Here is a 17,191-nt window from a genome sequence, read left to right as displayed (position 1 = left end):
ATATATTTTTTTTTTTTTTTTAATGTCATCTAAAACAAAAAATACCCAAATCCAGCAAAATCTGTCTTTCCCTACCCGGAGCTGCTCCGGCAGAGGTGGGGGTGGGGTAGGGGAGGGTGAAGAGCGGTGAGAAGTCAGCACAGACACTCAAGTATTTTCCTTCCTCCTCTCCTGAAGTTACAACAAAAAATAACGACAGTCAGATCAGCCGGCTGCTCTCTGGCATCTCAGCCTCAGCCTCGTAGGACCAAGAAGGGGTTCCTCGTCCTGGGGTTGGGGGGAGCAAAAAAACGCCCAAGCGAGATCCCCCTAGACTGGGGCCGCCTCTTTCGGCTTCGGCAGCTGAACTCAGCTTGCAGGGGGCTCCTTCTCGCGGCCGGCGGGCGGCGGCAGCGGCTACGATTCGCAGGCTTGAGATCCGTTGCCCCGAGATCCGCTGCCCGCGACTTACCCCCTAGCACCTTGAAGCGCGAGGGACCAAGAAGCTTTGTAAATAGCAGAAGGGAGTGGATGCAAGGAGGTGGCGGTGAGAGGGCGCGAAGAGAAGAAAAAGGAAGGAGCCGAGCTGGCAGCCGCCGCTGGAGGAATCTGAGCGTGCAGCCGGCGCGGGGGGAGAGGCAGCCGCCGCGGAGGAGGCGGCGGCGGCGGCGGCGCGGGCGGGCGGGCGGCGGCGGCGGCGCGGACGCCTGTAGCTGAGTTGCAGCGCGCGGCGCGGCGGTGGCGGGCTGCGCGGGGCAATGCCGACCCCGGGGCTGGTCTGCTGAATCCACTCCGCTCCACCGCCGGATTCGAACTGGGAGGGGGCGCCAGCGCACCCAGGACGCGGTGCCCCAAGGGACCCCATTGCAAGTTGCAAACTCAAGTCCCCCGCCTCCCCGGGCCAAACACACCCCCGCGCCCGTTCACAGCTGCCACCCCGGGTGATCCAAAGGCTCCGGCAGAGATCTGCGCCTCCTGGTTCTCCCTACCCGCCAACCCGACAGCTCCGCATCGCCGCCGGGGGCCCCCATCAGACTCTGCCCCGCAGTTGGCTTCGTCGAACTTGATTTCTCACCTTCTCAGCCCCATCACCTCCATCCTTTCCCCTCGTCTCGCCTCCACCCCCTCAATTTCCTCCTCCTCGCCCCCCATTTCCACCCTCCTCCCCCTCCCCCGGCCACTTCGCTAACTTGTGGCTGTTGTGATGCGTATTCCCGTAGATCCGAGCACCAGCCGGCGCTTCAGCCCCCCCTCCAGCAGCCTGCAGCCCGGCAAGATGAGCGACGTGAGCCCGGTGGTGGCTGCGCAACAGCAGCAACAGCAGCAGCAGCAGCAGCAACAGCAGCAGCAGCAGCAGCAGCAGCAGCAGGAGGCGGCGGCGGCAGCGGCGGCGGCAGCAGCGGCAGCGGCAGCTGTGCCCAGATTGCGGCCGCCGCACGACAACCGCACCATGGTGGAGATAATCGCCGACCACCCTGCCGAACTCGTCCGCACCGACAGCCCCAACTTCCTGTGCTCGGTGCTGCCCTCGCACTGGCGCTGCAACAAGACCCTGCCTGTGGCCTTCAAGGTAAGAGGCTATTGCTGCCCCCCGCCCCTGGTCAGGCCGCGCCGAACCTGACAGCGGCCGTCTCCAAGCCCACGGGGGCCGCCCGGAGGTCCTCCAAGACCTCCTGCCTCGGCGGTTCCGACAGGAGGGACCTTGACTGGCCTTCTTCCTCTGGATGCCCCGGTGGGCTCCGGGCAGTCGTCCCGCAAACCCCCTCTTTCCCACCTGTGCCCATTGCCACTTCGACCTCAGCCCCACGTACCGTGCCCCTTCCAGGTACCCACCCTTCAGATCTCCCGGCCCCTCTTCTAACCCACTCGCTTGCACCATCTCCCCTCCCCCCGGCGCCCCAAGGTGCCCACTCTTTGCAGCAAAGCCCCTCTCGCTCCTCCCCGCCCCCTTTCCAGGAGGCGAGGGTCCCCGGCACTCTTCCTTAGGACTCCCACGGTCCTCCTCCCGGCCAGCCCCGCACCGCGGGTGCCCGTGCCGCCTCTCTCCGGGATTCCGTGCGGTCCTTCCCTCTTCCCTCCCAGCCAGATGCCCATCCGGCATCCCTCTCCCTGACCAGCGGGAGCTCAGTGGCCCCGGCCCCTCCCGGGCTCGGGGGCTGGCGTTCGCTGGGTGCCGACCGGGGCGCGTGGGCAGCGTTGCGGGGGCTTGGGAGGGTCCAAGGCAAGCCTGGGGACGGAGGGCGGGGTAGGGGGGACGGGACAGGGGGCGTCTGCGCTGTTCGCTGACCCGCGCCAGTTCCCGCTACCCGGAGGAAGGCGGGGCCGCCAGGGTCTTGGCGTACCCCGAGGCGGGGCAGCTCTGGGGTCCGGAGCGCGGAACCTGGAGTGCGGGGAGGCGCGGGCCGCGGGAAGGGGCCGGCGCTCGGGCCGCCTATTGCAGCGGGGACCGAACTTCCCGCCTCGCGCCGCCTGGGAGGGATGAGGGAAACCTGTGGAACAACCTCGGTTCGCCAGACCTGAAAACGGAGGTGAAAATGTGCAGGTTTACTTGACTATCATTCTTAAAGGCCTTAAGTCCCATCGGTTCCTCATGCTGGTGCAAGGTCGCGGGTGGCTCCCGCCCGTGGCCTGGGCTCGGAGGTGGGAGTCCGCGGCTTCCAAGAGGCCTCTTCCGCCCGGCGGGCCCGTTAGTTTGCGGGTGGGCGGCCGCAGCGGGAGTAGCAGCCACGGTCGCAGGTTGAGGGTGTGGGGTCCCGAGCCTCCCTCAGGGCCGAGTGCCAAGGCGGCTCCGCCGCGCGGTTTGGGTTTCTCGGGCAGCCCTAGCCTTGGGGGAGACACGGAACCCCCAGGGAGCAGCACGCCCTGGCGGACCGACGAGCGGTTCCCAGCCGTCCTCACTCGCGGGGCTAGAGACGGGGTGGAGGGGGCGGTGAGCCAGCCGCGAGGTGAGCACTCCTCCAACTCAGTAGGGGGCCTCGGTCCCCCAGGTTCTGGGAACTGTGGGGAGCAGGATAAGCAAGGCCTGGGGGGAAAGAAAAGAGAGGGGGAAAAAAGGGAGACATCCTGTCAGTCCCTCCATCGTGAACCCTGGGGCCAAACTCCCTCGGGCCTTTGGCGGTTCCCAGTTGTTGATCACCCCCACCCCACGCACCAGTTCCGAGTCCGTGTGTGGGCGGGGTGGAAAGAAAGAGGAGTCCGGGTCAATTAGAGCCGGTTATCTCGCTGGGTCGCCTATCAGAACAGGAATCAGAATGAATTGTTATGGAAAAGGGGATGTTGTATTCTGGGGCAGGTTTCATTTTGCAGTTGGCTCAAGAAATGGTCTTTTAAAATAATTTAAAAGTGACATTCCTCCTTTTATCAAGCACCCATTGTGTAGGTTAATATTTTCTTCCTTGAAATATGAAAAAGGTCAGAATATAAGTGAATTGTAGAAAGTGAAATTTCCACATGAGAGGTGTATTTCATAATGTTCATCGCATAAGGGCCCAGAATGTTCTAATTAGCCTTATGTGAGCGTGGAAATTTGTTAACATTAATCTCTCATAGCGCCTCCAAACCAGACAGAAAACCTGAATGAAAACAGCAAAAGATACAAATAAGTAGATATTTAGTATGTATAATGCCACAAATGAGGCTATGTGAACATATAAGGCTAGGTTCTTAGATTATATCATTTACATGTTTCATGTAACGTTTTGCTACACGTTTAAGGTATAACTGTCTTGAACTGTTTTTACGATTTATGATGCTGAATTGATCTTGAGCATGAGTATTCTCTATAGAAAGGGTGTTTTCACATAAAGATAAAATTCTATGTGGTTTGAGCTATTCTCAGATATTTTGGCTGTCGGTTAGGCTTTCTCACTTCAATCCTTTAAAAACTATTTTGAAAATAAATTTCTCTATTAATCATACTTACTAATTACACAGAACATATTCTTATTATTTTAACTAGTAAACAGACCATAGATAACACAAAACCATTTTAAATTGAATATTGCAATTTATATTAATTGAATAATGAATCGTGTTAACTTAAACCCTGATTCAGTGTTTTACCATCCCCATATCTGTGTTTAATGGAATTACAAAAAGGATTGAGATTTACTTAGAAGTTGTATCTCTGCTAAAAAAAATGTATATAGATATTTGAACATTCAGATTTTGACAGCAGTTTTTATCCTTTTCATTCAAATGATGTAAAAACATTCCTATTTAAAAAATATCCTGCTTTTGGATAAAAGCCTGAAAGCAATAGACTTTCTACACTCTTGCAACATAATCAAATACACGTGTAATGAAAAAATAATATGAAGTCTCCTTTTTAAAAGTGATGACAGCAAATTGGTTATCATATTCACAGATCCGTACAAAATAAATTACAGTGTTGTTAGGTAGATAGCAGATAGGTAAATGCTTTTTAAAATTTTTAAAATGTTTGTTTTATAGTTATAGGTGGACACAGTATCTCTTTTTAAAGTTTTATTGCTTTTTTTAATGTGGCGCTGAGGATCGAACCCAATGCTTCAGGCATGCTAGGCAAGTGCTCTGCCTCTGAGCCACAACCCCAGCCAGGGATAAATGCTTTTAAAAATACAGAGAACTGAATTGTTGAGAAGTCTGGTGTTGAAATCAATACTGTATTTACTGAGTTCATATTTTATCACTGAGCTTGGAAATGTAGACAATCAGATGAATTCAGTATGCTGTTTTCATATAATAATTTAAAATAGTGCTTCAGCTTGATATTGACAGCGTATTACATTAAGTAGGGAATGTATTAGTATTGTTCATATGATTTTGTTTTAGGATTATATTAAAATAATTCATTATTCCTCAACATATAAAAATACAAAAGCAACTTTTATACTTTATATACAGTTGTTTATCAGTATGATATTTTTAACAAAGTTCTGCAGTTTTGAAATACTCAGTCCCCCCAGGTGTCAAGGAAATGGAAATATTTTTAACATTTCTTTCAGGTGTATCTCACTTTAAGCTTAAAATAGTTAAGGCATGCTATTAGAAGATTCAGGGCCCTTTCTGTCTCAGATAATTCTAGTGACAAAGAAGCAATTTGCAAATTCAGCTCATTAGTTGATGGTCAGGTAGAAATAGTGGAGAGTCAACTCTGCAGTCCAGTAGTACTTTTTTTAGTTAGGGGTCTGTCAGCATTTCCACTGTGAAGCTTTGTGTTCAGGGTTCATAACTAAGTTTCTTTAAATAGCTTCAAGCTGAAACAGTATGCAGAAATTTTTAGGTCCAGATGTATATTTTAAAACTAAAAGTAGTGCAAGCCTATAGCACTGTTTTCAGTTAAGAGAACACTGGACTATATGTGTTTACCAGTGTCATTTTTCTGACAAAGTTAAAGAAAGAAAACATAATTTTAGCTATACGATCTACTACTTGTAGTTAATTTTCTATCTTTAATAATACTTTTCAGTATTTATAAAAAGAAAGTTTCAAAATGACAGCAGCTTCTCTTTGAAAATCATTTTTCGACATCCTTAGCCATTTTCCTCTCTTCAGAAGCAAGTATGCAGTTTATAAATATGTGACACTAGTGAATCGCATTTTTCCTATGTATTTAATGATCAGATTTTGTGTTTATATCTTTTAAAATCTAAGTATACCTAAAGAGGAAATAGGTTGTTAAACCTGTTAAACCCTTATTAAACAACATAAATTGTCACACAAAATTATATAAATCATAGCAGATTTCAGGTTATATGAAGATAGACATATTTTTTTGGTTATATCTTTAAATGCAATAAAACTTATTTAAAGTTAAATATTTTAGGGTTGAACATATAAAACTTATTGGTAAGTTAGCTGGAACAAATACTTCTAGGTGGAAATATTTTTTAAAATTTTAGAAACTTTTTGTTTGAGAAAAAGTAGGGTACATGTGTCTCATTTTTTTCCCCTTTGGCCTTGCCATTTGTGTCCTTTCAAAATTCCAGAATATTCATTATTAGGTGATTTAACCCATCTTAATACATGACATATAAATTGCTGGCTTAAATTGAAACAATTTCCATCAAAATTTTCTTCAAATTTCAAAAAATGTTTTGAAATGATATATTATATTCATTTTTTTCTTTAGAATTCCTAAATTCTGGGTTAAGTTCTAAAAGTTAGTAGTAGTTGTTGAAACTTTTTGATAATTTACTTAAAATTTTTGCTTTCTTTAATTACTGGCTCAACCTCTCTTTTTATTATAAAGAGAGATTTGGTCAGATTCTGTCTTGAAAAATAATCATATTTTAATTATACTGCAAATTGTTTTGTAAGAGTAATTGATTAGCTAAGATTATACTTCTATCCATGAAAATTTCATGAGTAATTTTAATATCCAATATTAAGATCACAGAAATAATTTTAAGGGTCTAAGTTAATTCTCTATTACTCCTCTTTTAGTGTGATTCACAGTTTTAGTCATGAGTTTCAGACAAAATTTCAATACCATTGCTAGAATTAAATATCCTTTTATTTTATTTTGTACATGCTATATACATGTGATTTAAATGCTGGTTATATTGAAGTATGTTAAATACAAGAACTCCTTTATCAATTCAGAAATATCAGTGCATAAAATTTCTTTCCCATGAGGTTTATTTAATTTGTAGATTTTATATTTTAAAAATACCTAGAAATGTAATGGATAAAGGTTTCATCATGAATTATTTGTATAGCAGTACTTTTGTCTTGGGTAATATGGATAAAAATTTTAACTCATGCTTAAGGAGTTAAGAGCAGCCATTTTTGACTGCTCTTAACTCCTTAAAATATTTTTCCATTGCTTGGGTTTGGTACACATGAAATGTGTAAAAATTTCTTCCTTCTTTTGGTTTTCTTTCAAATAAACACAATTGAGAATTTCCCAGGGAAACTTTTTAGCTTCAGAGATCTACTTCAAACAAACAAACAAACAAAATGTCAAACTTGTAATTACCCTTCTGGTCAAATACAGTGCTACACACTCTCCACACCAACACACACACTTTTTTTCCTCCTCAGAAAAACATTGGGCAATCGGATTTGGTAGAGTGAATAGCAGAAAACACAATATATTTAGCCATTAAACCAGAGTTCAGCCATAACAGGGAAGGTTGTCACTGCATTGTGTTAGTTGTTTTTTTTTTTTAAAAGCCAAGTTCTGAGCCTCATAGAATACTTACACAACTCGTGAACTCGTGATTATTTGTTTTGTTAAATGTGACATGTAAAACATACCAATATTTAATATGGTAATTATTATGCTGCTTAAGCAAAGTAAAATGGATTTATGTATTTCACTCTTAGCCTCTTTTTTCATATTTTCCCATATTGAATCAATTTTATTTTTCTTCTAACTAAAAAAATTCATTATGTTAAAAATATGCAGTAAAATAATAATGTCCCATAGCTCTTGAAAACCATCATATTGGGGAAGATTTCTTTTATTATTTCCTGTAGTTTAGCCTTAGTTGAGTGAAACCCACCAGTAGTCATCCTTTATCCTCCACAACACCAAAGAACATCCCAGGACATGAAGTGAAGAATCATATATTCAGCTGAACTCTTTAAGGATGTTTCTAAATAAAAGCCTGTTTAGCCGCAGGGTTGGAGCAGAACACTATGTTATCCTCCTCATCTTACAAAAAGCAGGTCATTGTAACAGTTCTCTGTTTATATAGTATGATACCCATATATTTGACAGACTTTAAAAAAATTATTTCCAAATTATATTGAAAATTGGTGGCTCCTGAGGATGAAGTTACTTATGTGGGGAAATAGTAGATATGTAGCAAAAGTAGGGAAAAATTGGAGCCTCTTTAATTTAGTGTGCTCATTCTCTTCTGAACAGTAGAGCTTTTATCTTTATTATATTTACTTTGACAGAGAGAGCCACACAGCAGGTGTTAAAACACAAAATATCGAAGGTTCAGATGAATACTGGCAAACATCAATTATTTGAGTATTTCAAATGTGCACATTTTTGTCATTGTGAATTTGAAAGATACATGGCCTCCCTCAGGAGTACAGTTTTAACTATATTCAGTAGTCTCTTGAAGTACTAGATCAAGCATGCAGGGAGGAAGTCTGGTTCTCAAAAGATTTGCTCTTGACCTTGAAGACTTCTCAGATTGAGAATAACCTTATACTACAAGTAAAGGGTCATTACCATGATCCCCTCTCCTCTGGGACAGAAAAAGTCAGAAAACTGGTCTGAAGCAAGGGCACATTATTGCTGGTGAGGAATGATGATGACTCACCCTTTAACTGGTTCTCAGAGTTCTATCTGGTAGCCCCACAGACTTCTGGCTAAGGAAAGTGGTTCTCTTTATGGAGCTCTTTCATTTATTTATTTAAAAAAATGTTTATTAAACACTATGTGCCAGACACTGTTTTGGGAGCTAGGCATATAACTGCAAATAAGACATGAAATGAAGGCCCTTCCCTCATGTAGTTTTCAAACTAATATAATTGGGACTTGTGAGTCTCTCAGCTTTGGGTTGGTGTATCAAAAGGAGTAGGTTGATCATACATATATACTTATACACACACACACACACACACATCCACCCAGAAACACACATTGAAATGAAGATTACTTGAGTATAGTGGGCTGTTGGGAAAGTGGGCCCTATAGTTTCAGGAAGGTTTATGGTTTTGGATTGAAAAAAAAAGGTGGTAAATAGAAGGAATAGAACTTAGAAATAATCTAAGAGAAAAGTAAGGGTGATGAAAATAATGACAAGGTTTTGTTTGTTTTCCTTGCTGGAGGAAAGGATATAGGAGAGGGGTGAGACTCATGGATGGGGAAAATTTATCCCTAAAATATAGGTATGGTGTCTATTTTACTATATTATAAGAAATTTGCTTTATTGAAAAATACGTACCAAGCATATTTGGAACATTATATTAAATGCTTAGGTTCATCTTATGGAAATCTTCAAAAAGAAGAGAGTAGCACTATATGTAGAAAAAGATAAGTGGGATATTTGCCAGACAGGCAAGCACCCTAGAGTGACACTAGAGTAACATTGTCAGAGAGTACTGACAATGGACTCCTGTAGCTGGAGACTAGTGACAATGGACTCCTGTAGCTGGGTTACCAAGAGGGCATCTGGATGCTAAGTGAAGAGGAGATGGAAATAACCTGAATAGAGGATCCTAGAAGTTGGTTGAGAGAAAGTATTGTTATTGGGGGGCAGGATCTTGGTAGTGGATTATGAGTTTTGTACACTGCTAGTATTCTATTACTGTGCCCCATGTTAATTACAGGTACACATGTAAGTTGGCTAACCAGGATAAACTCCGTTCCCTAGAGGTAGAGCAGAGAAAGTGTCTGTTAGTTTCAAAGACTGATTATTCTGAATATTTACTCAACTGAGTAAATCTGCTTCAGCCTGTTGAAGATTAAGGAGGCAAATGTGTCATTCCAAGATGGTAGATGGAATAAAACAGATTAGAAGTGTGGCTGTGGGTATATTTTTTGTTTTTGCTGTTCATTTGTCATTGATTATTTTCAGCTTAGTATATATATTCTGCACCTAGACTTTTAAGTTTTTTGATAGCCTTGAGTATTTCACTGGGTCCCACTACAAAGTAGGCATTTATCGCAAGCTAAATATGTAGCCCCAAGTAAGCAGATGAAATGTGGACTCCACTATATCCAGGGCTCCATATAGTCAGGAAATCAAATGTTACACCTTAAGGTTTCTTCTGCAGAGCTGATCACACTTCCTACTTTTTAGCCAGAGATTTGGATGAGAACACCTCATGGCTCTCCAAGCTGTAGACAAGAGATGCCTTAATGTGTGTGATGCAATCTACAGATGGGGCATCAACCTTTCTTCTGAGGCATGATTCCTGTGGACAGCCTAACATGGGGATTTAATAAAAATGTACATATATTCTGTGAAGAATCCAAAAACAAATGAGGGAAATTTATGCCTGCCTTTGAAATGGGTGGACCCTGAAATATTGGTCTGTTTGAAGTGGCATCATAACCCATATACAGATGCTTCATTCCTTTCTGCCATTACTGGACCAGAGCACTAAGTCTTGATAAGACACATCACTTACAATGAGAATTTATTCTCATTTTTTTAAGCCTTTCTGATGTGCCATTATTGCTGCTGTGTTTCCTGTTTTATGTAGGTGGTAGCCCTTGGAGAGGTACCAGATGGGACTGTGGTTACTGTCATGGCGGGTAACGATGAAAATTATTCTGCTGAGCTCCGAAATGCCTCTGCTGTAATGAAAAACCAAGTAGCAAGGTTCAACGATCTGAGATTTGTGGGCCGGAGTGGACGAGGTAGGTCTCTGATTTTTAATACTGATAATGGAATAAGCACATTAGGATCCTCTGATGAAATGTGGACTGTATACAAATCTAGTGTGCATACAAATCAACACTTTCTTTTACTGAATAGAGTTACAGAAGATTTTATTTAAATGCATCCAGACGCAGTTGAGTGTTTTTCTGAGTACTCAGGCCTTTTTCATTTGTTTTATAATACTGAAAATTCAAACAATGTTTCCAGAAGAACTACCTCCTAATTTCACTGACTGTGAACACATAAGATAGAGAAAAGACCAATTGGAGGATCAAGTTCTGAATTATGAGTCACATAATTGAGTAAGTTGAGTGGCAAAGGGGAAAGTAAAACGAATACATTGAATCAATTTCTTGATACTAATCAATTTTGCTCTAAGTTGAAGCAAGGACAGCTAACATAATGCTCTTCACTATTGCATGCTGTCTCTATGTGATTTAATTTGTTCTCATAATATATAAGAACCTGTTAAAATTATGATATTTTATAGAAAGCTGTTCATTTGAATAAGTGACTAATGGTATTACTATGTTAGGATGACGATATAAAGTTGCCTGAACAAATGAATGATAAATTTTAATTTTAAGTATCTCAAGAAGATACTAAGTAGATCTATTTAGGAATAAGGTTAAATAGAATTGAAAGCCTTATGGATTCACTGCAGCCCAGGTTTGAATTAGGAAATGAGAAGTACCAATTTTTAAATCATGTCTAATAATTGTTCTGTAGTTTGGATCAGATGTCAAATTATTACCATTGTAAAAACTTGATAAGGGAAATTCAAGCAAGGCTGTTTCCGATGAGTAGTTTTAGTTTACTTTCTAGGAACAGGGCCAAGAAGTTGTACTTTTTAACTTAAGAAAAAAAATGATGCATGCTAATGAGAATCTGTCACTGAAAGGTTATTTGAAATACAGTGAGGCTCAGAGCCTCTGTTAGAACCCAAACTAGAGGGTTTATCACTGCATCATGTTTAGTTTACTTTGATTAAAAGAAAAGAAGACATATGCTCTATCATTATGGACTGATGGGGCTTGGGGTGTGTGTGTGTGTGTATGTATGTATGTAATAATGCTTTTATTTCAGTTTATCATGCAGGACTATAGTACAATTAAAGTTTCTCTTTTATCCTAGTAAAAATTAAGAAAAATATGAACATGATGATATACCTGTATATTCTAGATTGAATCTTTCTTCTTATGTAAAATTACCTTAATTTTTAACTAGAGTAATGAATTTTAGTATTTGAAGGATTGGGTGTTATATTTAATTTTACAGATTCAATCTAGTGTCTTCATTGTCTTTTTGTATATAGATGCTACATAACTTTTTTTCTGATCAATTTGAGTAGAAACTATGGCAAAGTGATAGTGTACTTTGTAAACCCTCAACGTATTTATTTAAGAAACTTCAAAGAGAAACAAAGGGTGTGCACTGTTTTACTATATTGGCTTTCTGAGTTTTGGCTGGTTTCCCAAATAGCAATTTTTATATTTAAAAAAAAAAAGACAGACTTAACTGCTTGCAGACTTTTCACGCATGGAAGATGAAGAAAGCTTCTTTTGATGAAGTGTAATTATGTCCAAACAGAGCTGACCCCCTCCCCCTATATTTCTTATGATCTTAACTGAAGAAAGTAGGATTTTTCCTTTGAAGCAGCCGGGACTTGGTGGAGGATCTGAAATGCTACAGTCTGCTGCCAGAGGCAGGATGGAGAAATTGGTCCAGACTTGTCTTCAAGATTTAAATGGGGGTTGGGGGGAGCAGTGAAGAGAGACAGAAAAATTGATTTATCACTAATAATAGATTTTTATATCACTTTATTAACACTGTATGCAAGGAGACAGTAATATCAAGTTGGAATGGAGAGAGAAAAAAACAGAGAGACACTGATAAGATGTAACACTCTGAAAAAAAGTGGGTCAGTTTTTCAGTGTCAGGAAACCCTTTAACTTGCCTTTGTACCCTTTGTACCTGACCTGCTTTTATAACAGACTCCAGCTTCCTCTTTGATTTTTCACACTTCTCCATTTCTCTTAAGTTATTGAGTCTTATCAACATGCTGCTACTATTGTATTTTCTTTCCCGGCTTTACAAGTTTTCTGTTTTCAATAGTGTTAAAAAAATAAAAAAAACCCACCAAATTCCCCAGATATTACACTTATTTCCCCTTTTCACTCATAGAAATGTAAACTCTCAGAAACTGACAAATGGTCTTGGATTTATTAATGAGTTATGTCACTAGACTTTATGGGTTGTCTTATTACAACTTTTTAAAATGCTTGAAATAGGAGTAGATTATCAATGAAACTTGCATTGAATTAGAAATACCTTATGATTTTTAATTGTAAATTTAGTTTACTAGCTTTTTTTAAAATTGATTTTATGTTTTTAAATACATGACAGCGGAATGCTTTACAATTCTTATTACATCTATAGAGTACAGTTTTTCATATCTTTGTATATAAAGTATGTTCACACCAATTTATGTCTTTATACATGTACTTTGTTTTTTGTGCATTACAATTCTTATTACACATATATACCACAATTTTTCATATCTCTGTTTGTATATAAAGTAGGTTGACACCCAATTTGTGTCTTCACAAATGTACTTTGGATAATGATGGCCATCACATTCCATCATTTTTGCTAATCCCCTGCCTCCTCCCTTTCCCTTCCTCCCCTCTTCCCTATAGTTTACTAGCATTTTTAAAGCATCTACAGTATTTTGTCATTTTAGGATACATTCTGGCCTATAGTCTTACCTCTCCTGTCTATTCCAAGCAGCCCCTCAGATTGGAACTGACAATCAATGACAGTTCATTATATTTATCTTGAAAACTATATGATTTAAGGACATACTGCAGAACTAGTTCCTAAATGAAACTATGGAGGATATAATTTGTTATCACTAAGTAAGAACTGCATTTTTATCAATTTTATTTTGGATCTTTACAACCTTAAGATATTAAAAGTCATCCATGCTTCAAATTCAGGGAAACACTCATGTAAGGACAAAAGTCAATTTAATTTTACCACGGAGCTAAAAAATGAAATTTGGAAAAACTTTTTTTTTAATTTAAGAAAATCATCATGCCTACATAAACGTTTGACCCAGGAAAACAAGAATCAAATGTCAAGTTGGGTCATAGTTTCTTCAACTTAACATGCTTGTTCCTACTGAACAGGCAATCAGAAGTAGATGGAACCTTTTCAATTTTTGTTTTAGTTGTGATCCATAGGATTTGATTTTGGGAAATTTGTTACCTAAATACTTGTTTCCTCCCTGAACTCTCTCTTTTCCCCCCCACTATTTTGAGATAGTGTCTTACTAAGTTGCTTAAAACCTCACTAATTTGCTGAGGCTGGTTTCGAACTTGCGATTCTCCTGCCTTAGCCTTCTAAGTTGCTGGTATTATAGACTTGCATCACAATGCCTGCAAACTCACCTCTTTTTTAAAAAATATTTTATTTTTTAATAAAAATAGTTGTAGATGGACATAATACCTTTTATTTATTTTTTTAATGTGCTGAGGATCGAACCCAGTGCTTCATACATGTGAGGTGAACAGTCTACAACCCCAACCCCAACCCACCTCTTTTTAAGGAAAAAGTGGTTCTGCTCTGAGAATTTAGGTGCTTTAGATTTGAAGGGTGAATTTTCCATTTCACTTTTGTCCTTACATGAGTGTTTCCCTGAATTTGAAGCATGGATGACTTTTAATATCTCAAGGTCGTAAAGATCCAAAATAGAAATATTCTCACACCCTGTTTAGGTAAATTCATGCATAGTGTATCTAGAATGTTGTTATTTAGAGACATTAAGGATAATTGAGAAACGTACATCTTTGATTTATTAAGATTAGTGTCATGGATGGTAACTGTCTTCCAATGACCAAAGTCATTGGAACCAGTATTAGAGTTGCTGTTCTGGATCCATGGACCACTAATTTCATCTAAAAGCGCATTTTAAAATGTTTTAATGGAAATTAACTTGCAGTCTAGAGAATCGACTATTTCAGTCCTCCAAATCTTTCCACTATTTTGAGGTCTTAATCTGAACCTAGTGGTTCCTATTTAAGTTTCTAATGTCCATTTCTATAGATTTTCAGTTTTCTGTGACTAAGTTAAACTCCTGGCTGTCTTGTTTTTCTTCTGATTAATCATAATATTGATAATAAATCCTCTGTTTACTAATGAATTAAATTACTTAAATCCATGTAATAGGGCTGGGGATGTGGCTCAAGCGGTAGGGCGCTCGCCTCGCATGCATGTGTCCCAGGTTCGATCCTCAGCACCACATACAAACAAAGATGTTGTGTCCGCCGAAAGCTTAAAAAAATAAATAAAAATTCTGTCTCTCTCTCTCTCTCTCTCTCTCTCTGTCTCCCTCTCTCTCTTTAAAAAAAAAAGAGAAAAAAAAATAAATCCATGTAATATCTACTGTGTAGTGGATGAAATATGATATATCTCTGACACTTTAAAAGTATTTTCATCATCCTTGCCTAAGGTATTACATTACTTTCTATATATTTACTATTTCTTGGGCACAGAGAGCTAATTGAGACACATTTAGAAGTAAATTACCAATTAATTTCTTTTTCATGTTCTCTGGCAGAGTGGCAGAATAAAATTTTTAAAAAGAGCATTAATTTTAAGGTCAGAATGGCCTGGATTTAGATCCTCACTTTTTCCACTTATTGATGGTGTGAATTTGGATAAATTACTAAGCCCCTCTTGGCTTTGTTTGTAAATGAGGGTGATAAATCTAACTGTGCAGGGTTAAATGAGAGAATGTATATGGACTAGAGGGAGATTAATGGGTTTCTAATCAATATTCATCTAGTTCTCCCCTTCTCCCCTTTCTCTTTCCTTTCCTTTCTCCTGCCCCCTCCCCTTGAACCTTGGCTTAAGGCTGTGTATACTCAGTAACAAATGATGTGTGTCTTAAACAGATTTTAGGAACTTACATGGTCTGGGTTGAAAAGAAAACCCATTCACTAGACTTGACAGCCAAAGACCTGTTCTACATTAAGACTCGTATATAACCTGTTCCATATTAAGCTTTGAAAAGACTGCATTAAATTTTGCATTACTACATATTGTTTAGGATTTGTGTTTTGATTTAATACCCTCAGTTTTCAGTAAAAGAAAGGAAAGTCTGACCAAAAAACAAAGCAAAACAAAATGAGCTTTTTATCTGTTATAGGAGCAGACTAGATGAGTACTCTGGCCCCAGATTGCTGAATGTTTTATTGAGTCACTGTTTCACGCCCACCCTTTCCTGTCTTGTAACAGTTTGCAGTTTTGACTATCTGACATGACTAACCGTTGCAAATCTAACTGATTACAACTGTCAGTGAGTCTGTGTAACAGAGTCTGGTGTCTTCTGGAGAAAGCAGACATCCAAATCTGCTGCCAACCCACCCCCAACCCTGGTTCATTGCTTTTAGCTCATTAATTTGAAGCATCAGATATAGTATTTCAATGAAGCACAGCCTCTGCTAAAAGTAAAAATTCATGTTTATGTTGAGAGATCTCCTATACATTTAGCAGAAAATAAGTCACCATCAAGGCGTTATTTCAAGATTTAACAGCAGGGATGTATGTTAGGGGAGGGTTGGGCAGTGAGGAGAAAAACTTTGTTCCAGTAATGATGAAATCATCATACCACAGGCACATTAAGACCAGGATAGGAGACACTGGCTCCTGTTAAAATGATTCCCATAAGAACTTCCCTCTTTCATCTTCTTATTGTAGTTCATTTAAGCAAATGAAATGCTAAAGCCATGTGAAGTAAATAACATAATCAACAATGATTTAGTATTGTTCTCTCATGGGGTCACGACCTAATCCTAAATAAGGGCTTCTAAAATTGTGTTTGGATGTGTTCCTGATGTTGGAGAAAAATTAAAAGGAAGAGAACTCTTCCCAAGAGGACTAGGGTTTTTGTTTTCATTTACAAATATTGCTACTGAGGAGCTATTGAGGAGGAATCAGAACCTTCTTATATAGTACTGTAGTGAAAAAGATGATCTTAATACTGAATGAATTTAGAATCATCCTAAAAGTGGCTGTCAGGGGGTTTCCAGTTTAGAATAAGGACTTTTGACTCTCTGTTTCATTGTAAAAGAGATTTGAATGAAATTTGGACAGTTGCTATATAATCATCAATACTGTCTTTTATATTTACTCTGTATTTCCCCCCCTTAATCTGCAGGCAAGAGTTTCACCTTGACCATAACAGTCTTCACAAATCCTCCCCAAGTAGCTACCTATCACAGAGCTATTAAAGTTACAGTGGATGGACCCCGGGAACCCAGAAGTAAGTACTTGCCTTTCTATTGAAAATAGTAATAGTTTTTAGAGAGCCTATGAGGAATTTGTTCTAAATGAGTTAATGTTACTGTAATGTACATACTATCTGTAAGTACTGTCTTTGCAAAGTTAGTTATCTGCATATATTTTTAGTGAGGGACAATTAGTAGACCTTAGCAGTTAATAGAAAATAAAATTATAGTTTTAACCTTAGCCACAAAATTGCAAAGGCCTCTATGACTTCGGTAAATGAGTAAATAATTATTGTCATCACAATTATTTGCTAAGAAATTGTGTTCATCTGCTCTACACAATGGACAGGGCAGAACAGAACCAGGAGAGCTAAAGAAGCAAAGAATAAATTAAAAATTCTTAAGCTTAGTCAAAAAGCATTTGGGTATGTTTCCCATGGCCTAAGAATGTGTTTTAGCTTTTTAACTCGCCCACTCAATTCCCTTTGTAAAGAGCACACTGCTTAATTACAAAGAATTTATTTGCAAATGATAACTTGCTTGATTGTTACAACACTGTTGTTTGGTCCTGTTCCAATAATTGTT

The 17,191-nt window shown here is 39.8% G+C and overlaps 1 protein-coding gene across 7 annotated transcripts in view; it reads left to right on the top strand.

The window, feature by feature from the left end:
* Window positions 1-1,069: 1,069 nt before the first annotated feature.
* Window positions 1,070-17,191, top strand: part of Runx2 (RUNX family transcription factor 2) — a 236,039-nt gene continuing 219,917 nt past the window's right edge. For all 7 annotated transcript variants that reach the window (XM_046426142.1, XM_046426139.2, XM_046426144.1 and 4 more), the window contains exons 1-3: window positions 1,070-1,549; window positions 10,135-10,291; window positions 16,537-16,641. In XM_046426142.1, coding sequence (XP_046282098.1) covers window positions 1,184-1,549; window positions 10,135-10,291; window positions 16,537-16,641 — 628 coding nt within the window. In that variant the 5' untranslated portion in view covers window positions 1,070-1,183. The remainder of the gene's footprint in view (window positions 1,550-10,134; window positions 10,292-16,536; window positions 16,642-17,191) is intronic.

Source organism: Marmota monax, unplaced genomic scaffold, assembly GCF_021218885.2.
Source record: "Marmota monax isolate L192 unplaced genomic scaffold, Marmota_monax_Labrador192_F-V1.1 WCK01_AAM20220418_F8-fsc00187, whole genome shotgun sequence".
NCBI classification, from domain to species: Eukaryota; Metazoa; Chordata; class Mammalia; order Rodentia; family Sciuridae; genus Marmota; species Marmota monax.
The sequence above is the reverse complement of the archived record's forward strand: the minus strand, read 5'-3'. Positions and strand labels throughout refer to the sequence as shown.